Source organism: Mytilus edulis, chromosome 13 (assembly GCF_963676685.1).
Source record: "Mytilus edulis chromosome 13, xbMytEdul2.2, whole genome shotgun sequence".
Taxonomy (NCBI): Eukaryota; Metazoa; Mollusca; class Bivalvia; order Mytilida; family Mytilidae; genus Mytilus; species Mytilus edulis.
The window spans coordinates 40081093-40093391 of NC_092356.1; the positions used below are offsets into that span (position 1 = coordinate 40081093).

At 32.0% G+C, this 12299-nt stretch overlaps 1 protein-coding gene across 1 annotated transcript in view; it reads right to left on the reverse strand.

Annotated features, from left to right (window-relative positions):
• Nucleotides 1–12299, reverse strand: part of LOC139500302 (uncharacterized) — a 120368-nt gene that overhangs the window by 22285 nt on the left and 85784 nt on the right. The window contains exons 59-65 of the mRNA XM_071289046.1: nt 11679–11825; nt 10302–10557; nt 9216–9385; nt 2918–3082; nt 1250–1502; nt 523–686; nt 96–263 (exon numbers count right to left, since the gene is read on the reverse strand). Of these exons, the coding sequence (XP_071145147.1) occupies nt 96–263; nt 523–686; nt 1250–1502; nt 2918–3082; nt 9216–9385; nt 10302–10557; nt 11679–11825 (1323 nt within the window). The remainder of the gene's footprint in view (nt 1–95; nt 264–522; nt 687–1249; nt 1503–2917; nt 3083–9215; nt 9386–10301; nt 10558–11678; nt 11826–12299) is intronic.

Genomic DNA, 12299 nt, shown 5'->3' on the forward strand with positions numbered 1-12299 from the left:
ATTGTATGTGATGGACAGACTGACAAACATAAAATGGGACAGACAGAAGTAAAACATTAATTTGGAAAACATTCCAAGAAAAAATAGCGTCATACCTTTTTTCCAACCATTGACATCAACTTCATTCATGCTAATATTACAAGTATCATCAGTAACATATCTTGTCAACCCTGTTTGTTCAAGAAGTTCAGATACATAGTGTTCAGGTAAGATGGTATCGAATATAATTTTTCCTTCTCTATACCAATGTTCTAAAGAGAAATCTGAAATAAAAAAAAAAAGATGTCATTGTTTGTTTTCTTTGTGCAGAAATATGAAAATACATCGAACTCCTTTTTCATTGTGTGGGAAGGGACATAAACATGTTTATATGCCATATGCGTGTCAGGTTCCATTTAAAATCTGGTGAATAGCTGTCACATTGGAAATCATGCAACATCTCCTTATTTTTATACAGATCATCTGTCAACGCCTAATTTATGATGATGGTTATTGTTTAAATGATATAATTAATTGTCTTACCTTTGGCCTGAAAATCTGTTTCCAGCTTGCAAACAGGTTTAGGCAATACAGTGTCCTTTAAAAAAGTTGTTTCAAATTCACATGAACTATTTGATTCCATGCAAAAGCTAAATGTCAAGTGCAGAACTATCACTTCTAGATGAGGGAGATCTTCTATGGTATACCTTTAATAACAAACAATTTAAGATGAAATGAAAGGTCATATGAATTGAAACAAGTTTTATAGTGACCAGTTGCACATATATACTGTGTGCTTTTGTAAAATATAATAACACCTGTATCTATTTTTTTTCAAGTTTCATATAAAGAATGTATATTTTTTATTTTCTTAAATTGTTACTGTTATTGTCATGTAGCATTTCAATAGTTAATGCATTTTTTCTGTAACCATTTCAATGGAACTCTGCTGTAAAATATGTTTGCTGTAGTTTACAGGTTAACGAAACTACATATGAACTTATGGCCTCTTCTTCCAGCTTTAATAACGAGAGCAATGTAACATTTAAAATTTGCTTCAATGTGATATTTGTGAACTTAACATAACAGATGTCCATTAATTCATGGGTAAAGTTAAACATTTTCTATAAGCATAAAGATATTCTTTTCAAAACCATGAAATAAAATATCAATTTTACCAGTTGATCAGTTTGTTGGAGAAGAAGCTACAATTTGGTAAACTGTTTAATGGTGGGATTATAATTTAACTCTAATAATGAAGCATACATACTTCAGTCTTGCCACCCCAAGCATATTGAAATGCTCTGTTTCTCCATAGGTATAATCCAGCAGGCTATACTTGTGGTACATTTTCTCGATTCCAACAATTACACTTGAATGACAAGTATCTACGTCTAGATAAAAGCTAAATGTTGTCTTAAGTAGTGGTATTTCAGCACAGCATTCTATATTTGTGCAGGACTCAAAAAGTTTGCACATAAGGTTTCCAGGCAATCTTGGTAGGATTACATCTTGTGGACATTCTGTAAAAAAATCACCCATGAGTTATAAATAACATCAAGCTATTATAACTAGGGGGCCCCCCTTTTGTCAGAAAATTTGGATGATTATATTGGGAATCACTGAAGTATGACAGGAGAGGGCCCCCTTAGGTCAGTCAGCCACTGATGCATATGAAATATCTGTCTCTCATAAACAAAATATCTGTCTATCATAAGTCTAATAAATATAAAAAAGATACTGTATTTTCAGAAATAGAAGTACTGTCATGACTATGAGGCCTTCAGTTTCTTATCTGATGATACATATAATCCTTTTTTACTTCCATTTTTTTTTCTTCTTAATTTCACATTACCACCCCTCTCTTAATTTTCAATTTTCAATATTAAACATTATGTCCATTATAACTTTATTTAGGGGGAAAAAGTAACAAATAACAAGTTATTGAGAACTATTTAATTTGAATTGTTATCCCAATTTATCAATTCTTGAGGTTTGACTGCTCCAAAAAGAAAAAATTAGCACAAAGCAACTGAATATAAAAATAACCTATGTTGGATTCCATGCTAACTTCACCAACTTTTTCTCAGATTTGAACTGAATTTCAATGTGATTGGTGAAATTTCAAACACCTGTGACATTACCAGTTCCAAAAATATTTGTTGACATACATGCTCAGGAATAAAAAAAAAACAGTACAGGTAATAAATGAGCAGCAATCCAACAACACAAAAATCACAACTGAAATATAACATATGCTCTTTTGGTCATTGTGGTTGGGTTCGCCTTACATCTTCCTTAATTAATACTGTTTTCTTTGTAAAATGTAAATTATTCTAGGATTTATAAAATATCTATTTCTTATTTTCAAGGAATATCCTCATAAATATAAGAGGACAGAAAACAAAAATTAAATTGATAAACTATTTTCCTTATGTGAAGGTACCGGTAGGCATGTATACAAACCACAGTATAATCAAAGTGATTCAAATATAGAGGATAAACTATAGGCACTTTGAAAACAACTCACACAATGCTACAAGGATACCCCTTGCAAAGTGCATGCTTTCCTTAGAAATGATTTAAGTCCCATTACTCTGGAACAACAAAGCCAAAAAATTCAAAATTAGAAAGAAAACTTTCAATCCCAAAGTTAGGATAAAAAAAACATGAGAAATGGTCAATGAAAATTTGAGTTATCATACATGTGTTGACCAACAGACAGGTGTGTAAAAACTCTCTATTGAAAATATCACTCAAACATGGAGAAAAAAATAGCAGACATTAATTCATGGTATTTTTTTTCTAGGTTTAGCGATTTAATTTTTTTTCATCCAAACATGTACGACCGACATTTCAACTTACCTACTTTCCCTACTGAAGATATTTTTCTCTCTCCTGATCATTACAATAAAGAATGATCAATGCATTAACTTACCATTCTTCCATCCATTCTGATATGCTGTTTTATTCATCTGACAAGGAGGATCTAGTTGATAAGAACCTACATTCAGGTCAAAGAGCAATTGTTTAACTGTGTAAGCAGGCAAAGGTGAGACATTTGGAAAATCGCTCTCAATCAACCAATTTTGTAGAGAAAAATCTGGAAATAAAGAAAATCATTAGAATTCAAAATGAGAATCAATACAATGATGATGCATGAGGTTTAAGGCTGTTAGATTGATAATGGTGGAATACTTTTTAAGGTGTTAGTTGAATTAATTCATTTTAACTGAAATATCACTTACCTTACTCATCTCTAGCTAACGGGTTAAATTGAAGACCACATGAATACAGATTCAATGAGGTCAAATTATACACTTGCAAGTTAATAATTCATCAGAAAAGTTTCTTAGTTTGTTTTGACAAAATTGAACTAAACTGGCTGCTCAAAGCCAATTAATATTTCACTCTTTTGCTTTCATTAATGATTGAACAAAAACAAGAATGTGTCCAAAGTACATGGATGCCCCACTCGCATTATCATTTTTCATGTTCAATGGCGTGAAATTGGGTAAAAAATCTAATTTGGCATTAAAATTATAAAGATCATATCATATGAAACATGTGTAATTTCAAGTTGATTGGACTTCAACTTCATCAAAAACTACCTTGACCAAAAACTTTAACCTGAAACTCCCACTTTCATTTTCTATGTTCAGTGGACCGTGAAATTGGGTAAAAAATCTAATTTGGCATTAAAATTATAAAGATCATATCATATGAAACATGTGTACTAAGTTTCAAGTTGATTGGACTTCAACTTCATCAAAAACTACCTTGACCAAAAACTTTAACCTGAAACTCCCACTTTCATTTATTATGTTCAGTGACCGTGAAATTGGGGTCAAAAGACTAATTTGGCTTTAAAATTAAAAAGATCATATCTTAAGCAACAAGTGTACTAAGTTTCAAGTTGATTGGACTTCAGCTTCATCAAAAACTACCTTGACCAAAAACTTTAACCTGAAAAGACGGACGCACAGACAGACGGACAAACGATATCAGGATCGTAAAACAAGTCAAAAACCTGATTTTCACAAAATATACCCGAAAAAATTATTGGTTACCAATTTTAAAGTTGTCATAATTTGTTGTTGCAAGTAATCGGTTTACCTGATGGGTCATAACAATCCTCAAAATTAATTAATATTTGTAAACAGAAATTCAGTCAGAGTACGGCCTTTGATTTTTAACCAATTTACCATACAAGCACAATTTGCAATGTTTACCGTAGTTCCATGACAAAATCCTATTAACTAAAAGATGAGAACAGTGTAATGAACTCTTAAGAAAACATCGTTTATCTTGAAATCCATTTAATTTTTTTAATCAGACATGAGTCTGTTGATTCAAAATCGATGCCATTTTGTATACACTTCTACTGTGTATAAGCATCTGCCAGTAAGACATCTCTGAACACAAAGAAAGAAAACTCAAATTGTATCCATTTTCTCATTAATACTGACAGACTTAATAAAAATCTGAATTTATCTTTCTAACTTTAGGACATATAGGTTCATGTCGTTTGAGTCATGGTCTAAAGATAAGCAGGTCTTTGGAGGGGGGTAAGGGGGGTCTTCACTTTAAATCCTTTATTTTTTATTGTCATTTTTCTCTTTTCTTAAATTGTTTTGACAATTTTAAAATAAGTACAAGAATCATGCAAATACAAGTGAAACTGCGAGCTACTGCTCACTGATGATACCCCCGCCGCAAGTGGATAATATTAATAGTGTAAAAATATGCAAGTGTTCAGTAAACAGGAAGTTGTCGAGTGATGAATCTGAAAACGCATCACACGGTATAGCTGACTTATATAAATCCTGAAACCAAATTTCAGAAATCCTTGTATTGTAGTTCCTGAGAAAAATGTGACGAAAATTTTCAACTTGGTTATCATGTGTAAAATCATACAAGTGTTCGGTAAACAGGAAGTTGTCGAGTGATGAATCTGAAAACGCATCACACGGTATAGCTGACTTATATAAATCCTGAAACCAAATTTCAGAAATCCTTGTATTGTAGTTCCTGAGAAAAATGTGACGAAAATTTTCAACTTGGCTATCATGTGTAAAATCAGACAAGTGTTCGGTAAACAGGAAGTTGTCAAGTGATGAATCTGAAAACACATCAAACGGTATGGCTGACATATATAAATGTTGATACCAAATTACAGAAAGGGTGGATGTGTAGTTCCTGAGAAAAATGTGACGAAAGTTTCATGGGACGGACTGACTGACGGACGGACGGACGGACTGATGGACGGACGGACTGACAGACAGAGGTAAAACAGTATACCCCCCCTTTTTTAAAGCGGGGGTATAAAAAGAAATCCAGGCTTATAAGCTTATCATCAGTATACCAAAAGAAAAAAGAAGAGATATGAGAATATTTTAAGAGTAAACTAGAGGCTCTAAAGAGCCTGTGTCGCTCACCTTGGTCTTGTGCATATTAAACAATGGACACGGATAAATTCATGACATAATTGTGTTTTGGTGATAGTGATGTGTTTGTATATCTTACTTTACTGAACATTCTTGTTGCTACAATTATCTCTATCTATAATGAACTTGGCCCAGTAATTACAGTGGAAAATATTTTCTAAAAATTAACAAAAATTTATGAAAAATGTTAAAAATTAACTATAAAGGGCAATAACTCCTTAAGGGGTCAATTGACTATTTTGGTCATGTAAACTTATTTGAAGATCTTATTTTGCTGAACGTTATTGCTGTATACAGTTTATCTCTATCTATAATAATATTCAAGATAATAACAAACAAGAGGCTCTCAAGAGCCTGAATCGCTCACCTGGTAAACAATGCCTTATTGAACATATTGAACCATGCCAGGCAAACATGTACAGCTAACAATTCTTCAATATTACAAATATATATGACTTACTGTTTATAAATAAAGAAAATGAGACCAAAACACAAACACTTAAAACTTAGCAATGGACTGTGAAAATGAGGTCAAGTTCAAATAAAACCTGCGTAACCGACATATAGATCATAAAATATTTTCATAGAAAATAGAAAATAAAACACAAACTTTATTTTATACACCCTACTGATCATTCAGTTGAAGTTTGGTTGAATTTGGTTGAGTAGTTTTAGAGGAGAAGATTTTTTAAAGTTAGCAAATATGATGAACAAATTGTGAAAAAATGTCATTAAAGGACATTTACCCCTTAAGGGGTCAATTGACAATTTTGGTCATATTAACCTATTTGTAGATCTTACTTTGCTGATCATTTTTGCTGTTTACAGTTTATCTTTATCTATAATGATATTCAAGATAATGACCAAAAACTGCAAAATTTCCTTAAAATTACCAATTAAGTGGCAGCAACCCAACAATGGTTTGTTTGATTCGTCTGAAAATTTCAGGGCTGATAGATCTTGACCTAATGAACATTTTCACCCCATGTCAGATTTGCTCTAAATGCTTTCGTTTTTGAGATATAAGCCAAAAACTGCATTTGACCCCTATGTTCTATTTAAAGTAAGGGCGGCCATGTTTTTTGACGGATCAAAAATCGAAGCACACACTTTGTGCAGGATAATCTAAGGAACTATCATGCTAAGTTTCATCCAAATCCATTCTGTAGTTTCAGAGGAGAAGATTTTTTAAAGTTAGCAAATATGATGAACAAATTGTGAAAAATTGTCATTAAAGGACATTTACCCCTTAAGGGGTCAATTGACAATTTTGGTCATATTAACCTATTTGTAGATCTTACTTTGCTGATCATTTTTGCTGTTTACAGTTTATCTTTATCTTTAATGATATTCAAGATAATGACCAAAAAATGCAAAATTTCCTTAAAATTACCAATTAAGTGGCAGCAACCCAACAATGGTTTGTTTAATTCGTCTGAAAATTTCTGGGCTGATAGATCTTGACCTAATGAACATTTTTATACCATGTCAGATTTGCTCTAAATGCTTCCGTTTTTGAGATATAAGCCAAAAACTGCATTTGACCGCTATGTTCTATTTAAAGTAAGGGCGGCCATGTTTTTTGATGGATCAAAAATCGAAGCACACACTTTGTGCAGGATAATCTAAGGAACTGTCATGCTAAGTTTCATCCAAATCCATTCAGTAGTTTCAGAGGAGAAGATTTTTTAAAGTTAGCAAATATGATGAACAAATTGTGAAAAATTGTCATTAAAGGACATTTACCCCTTAAGGGGTCAATTGACAATTTTGGTCATATTAACCTATTTGTAGATCTTACTTTGCTGATCATTTTTGCTGTTTACAGTTTATCTTCATCTATAATAATATTCAAGATAATGACCAAAAACTGCAAAATTTCCTTAAAATTACCAATTAAGTGGCAGCAACCCAACAATGGTTTGTTTGATTCATCTGAAAATTTCTGGGCTGATAGATGTTGACCTAATGAACATTTTCACCCCATGTCAGATTTGCTCTAAATGCTTCCGTTTTTGAGATATAAGCCAAAAACTGCATTTGACCCCATTGTTCTATTTTTAGCCATGGCAGCCATCTTGGTTGGTTGACCGGGTCACGCCACACATTTTTTAAACTAGATACTCCAAAGATGATTGTGGCCAAGTTTAGATTAATTTGGCCCAGTAGTTTCAGAGAAGAAGATTTTTGTAAAAGATTACTAAGTTTTAGGAAAAATGGTTAAAAATTGACTATAAAGGTCAATAACTCCTAAAGGGGTCAACTGACCATTTTGGTCATGTTGACTTATTTGTAAATCTTACTTTGCTGAACATTATTGCTGTTTACAGTTTATCTCTATCTATAATAATATTCAAGATAATAGCCAAAAACAGCAAAAATTACCTAAAATTACTAGTTCAGGGGCAGCAACCCAATAACGGGTTGTCGGATTCATCTGAAAATTTGAGGGCAGATAGATCTTGACCTGATAAACAATTTTACCCCATGTCAGATTTGTACTAAATGCTTTGGTTTTTGAGTTATAAGCCAAAAACTGCATTTTACCCCTATGTTCTATTTTTAGCCATGGCGGCCATCTTGGTTGGTTGGCCGGGTCACGCCACACATTTTTTAAACTAGATACCCCAATGATGATTGTGGCCAAGTTTGGTCTAATTTGGCCCAGTAGTTTCAGAGGAGAAGATTTTTGTAAAAGTTAACGACGACGGACGACAGACGACGGACGACGGACGCCAAGTGATGGGAAAAGCTCACTTGGCCCTTCAAGCCAGGTGAGCTAAAAACAGTGCATGCAGAAACACCGCAAAAACTGTAACCCTTATAAATCTGGTCGGGCACTAAATCCCCCATGGGGATTTTCAAAAGTTGGCAGGTCTGAAATATGAATGCGTCCCTTAAAATGTTTTCATTAAGTTTTTTTTTTTTCTCAAAATTTTAATCATTTGAAAAAAAAATAATAGTTAAACAAGAGTGCACAACTGATATGTCACCTGCTTTACTCATTGATTCTATGTTGATAGTCCTAAATATGAAGTTTTACTACAAGTATCACATAAACTTAACATGATCCAAGAAAATGAGACCAAGGTCCGATTAAACTTCTAGGAATTACATGTACACCTTACAATCATTCTATACACAAAATATAATTGACCTATTGCTTATAGTTGCTAAAACAAATTAACCCAGATAATTTAACATTGTCAAATGAACCATGAAAATGAGATCAATGTCAGATGACACCTGCCAGTTAGACATGTTTGCCTTACAATAATTCCATACCCCAAATATAGTAGACCTATTTTCTTATAGTATCTGATAAATGGACTTGACCACAAAACTTTACCTTGTTCACTGATCCATGAAATGAGAGGTCAAGGTCAAGTAAAAACTGTCTGACAGGCATGAGGATCTTGCAAAGTAGACACATACTAAATATAGTTGTTCTATTACTTATAATTATACAATCAAGAAATCAACAATACAAAATTTTTTACTTTTTTTGTCTAGTAGTCACTGAACCATAAAAATGAGGTCAAGGACAACGTACATATGACAAACAGAAAACCAGTGCCACATATCATACTAAGTCATTATTTTATTTAGAGAAGTTGGATGGTAAGTATACCTTTTACCACTTACATTTACTTCCCTCTAACAACCATATCTCTAAAGCAATAACTTGATTTGTTTGCCAGTTGATCAGAGTGTGGAGATGATTTGAGTAATTGGAATAGCAATAGCCAAAAACCTAAAGCATAAGCACAATAAAAATATCATACTTACTGCTAATAAGGAAACCTGTATTCCAATCACATTTTTGTTTTGGCAGTTTATATTGGTTAAAAATCTGGACTGAGATTTCACACGGCAATGAACTGTCAGCTTCCATGCAAACACTCAGTGTTAAATCAATGAGATACTGTTCTTCTGCTGTTAGATCCACTATTCTAAACCTGCAATGATCATTCATTAAAATATGTAATAGTGAAATTCAGAAATTATATGATCTGATAACTTTAAGGTGGTACCTAACACTAAAGGGAGATAACTCTGTAAAATCAGATAAACGTTTTAATTAAGTTGCGTTGTTAAGGGAATATTAAACTTCTCAACGATCAAAATTAGTGTTTGTCAAACTGCTATATAACCAGTGTATTTTTTCTGATAAAATGGTTGGTTCAAATTTTTTGAAATTTTTATATTGTTGTCAAAGGGTCAAAGTAAATACTTTGTCAAAATTTTATGAAAATTAAACGAGCCAAACTAATTTTAGCGAAGGTGTTGGATACCACCTTAATCTAAATTTATAATATTAAAATAAAACCTATCTCGTATGAAATATTATTGGTTGATGTACCATGTAAATTCATATTTTGCATAATTTGATTAAAACATGATTTAAAAATCTTGAAATAAGATGCATGTTATTTGCAGTCTTAAAATAATGCATTTTGGCAAAAATGGCAAATGTTTATATTCTTGAAAGGAGAAAAAAAATTAAATAGCAGGTGCACAACTTCCTGTCCTATAGGAAATCAGTGCAAGTTTTTTTTTTAATTCTGCTAAGCTGTTTTAGGGTAGTTTCATATCAACAAAGTAATATATGTAGAAATGGCTTTGTCAATGTTTAGGAAAAGGAAAACTAAGCAATCACTTTAAGAGCAAAAATCAAAATAGCAGGCACACAACTGTATGTTCTATAAACACATATGTTTAATTCCGTTGAGAACTATTTTCAAAGAGTTGCGTTGCAAACAACATCAAGCAAGACAACAGAAAAGATCCCTATATATAAATGTTTGTATCAGATGGCATAAAACTAAATGTATCTTCAACTCTAAAAAATAACACAAGGTCTTATATACATACTCCATTTGGACAAATCCAAACAGCCAGACTTGGACAGGGTATCCCCATTCATAGTCAAACAACCATTTACTGAACTGTAGTTGTTCAATGGCAACAGTCAGCTTGAAGAGACATGGTTTTATGTTGATTGACGTTTTAAATGATTGTCCAATTTTTTCTGGAGTTAAACAGCAGTCTACTTCATTACATGTATCACCTATATGACATCCTACTGGTTCTGTGTTATTGGGTAAAACTGCCATAGATTGATTACACTCTGTAAAAACATATTCATATACAGTTACATTTAACCTTCACCACATTTAATATCTCTTCTGAGTCTAGCTATTTGACATCCTAAGATCACAATCATTTAAAAAATCCCACCAGCTCATTCTTAAATAGATTTTTTCAGTGCAGTATACTACTTTTATTCCTTTCCTCCATAATGACGCCTTTTTACACCACCCCCTTTACTCCATAATGACGCCTTTTGACGCCTGTGTAGTACCTCAGTTGAAATGCTTCGACTTCAAAATGTCTGCATCATACTTAAAAAAAATTGTATCCAATACAAAAAGGAGATTCATGAGAATTATCTGACTTGAATTTCATTGATGAAACATTGGTTTTCACAATGCATTAACACTTTAAAACTGATGATTTTTTTTAACTGAAAAAAATCCTATGCGAATCAAGTATATTAAAAAAAAATCCATGGAGGAAAGCTTAAGGTTTAAGGAGAAGTAAAATAAAATAATAGAAAAGTCTACCTGCTCTAACTCAAAGTATGGACAATATTATGTTAATAAAGCCTATAATTCAGCTTGACAGTTTTAGACATATATTATTTTTTTATTTTTTCAACTGGACAAAATCATTACTCTACCTCAAAATTTATAACTAACAATATTAATTCCATGCACAAATATAAAGTAAAAAATTTGGAATGTGTATGAAAGAGTTATTGCCACAGTTTTGATTGTGATAATTTCTTTTAAACTATCACTTTTGTTCAATTAGAATAAATCCTACTAAAAAAACATAATTTTGAAAGATGACAGTGTTTATAGAAGTTTTGGAAATTTTAGACCTTAGTTCTCAAACAAATACCATTTCAATGGACCATCAAATGAAATATATCATACCATTATTATTGCAACTTCAAAACAACTCACTAACAACATTAATTATCTTCTATCTTTTCTGTGCTTATAAAATAAAAATAATCAACAAATTGGAATTTGTACCGAATTTTGATATAGAAATAGTTTAACATTGAAATAATATAAAACTAAATATCTAATATGAGAGAAAGATGGGGAGACTAGAAAGCATTTTATGTTAACAAAAATGTGAAACCATTGTATAGGCTAATAAGAAAAAAATCATCTTCACCATTTATCCAACCAACTATACTGCATTGGTCTGTATTTAAAAAGTCTGTTAGACCAAGTGTTTCCATTAGGTCTGTCCTATCATTCGCACTAAGTGTACTGTCAGTTGATAAACCTTTTCCTGCCATAAACTCCTTGTATGAAAAATCTGCACAAGACAAATATAACATCAATTCTGAAATACTTATAAAATATTAGAAATTACTTATTAGTTATAACTATTCCATACATTTCACAGTGACTTGACTGTTAGTGTTGCTCTCCACCAATTGCAACTTATTCAAAATTTTGACCAAATTGCAATTTGTTTTATTAAACCAAATTGTTCAACTGGTCAAAATATTGAACAAACTGTTCAGTCAAAATGTGAAAGTGCAAGGTGATAAAATAAAACATACTTACAATCCTATAAGACTTTAACTCCACTTTAATGATGCTGTGACAAAATTAGTCTATCAGTTTGTATAGGTATATTATAGTCATTACAATGCTTAAGGTGAACTTGTTATTTTGAATTGCTATCAAAATGTCCAAACTAAGCTTTCATATAGTTTATATATTGTTTCTGTGTGAGGATCTGGACCGTTTCCAAGTTCTCATACAGGAGGGGTGGGGTGACCAC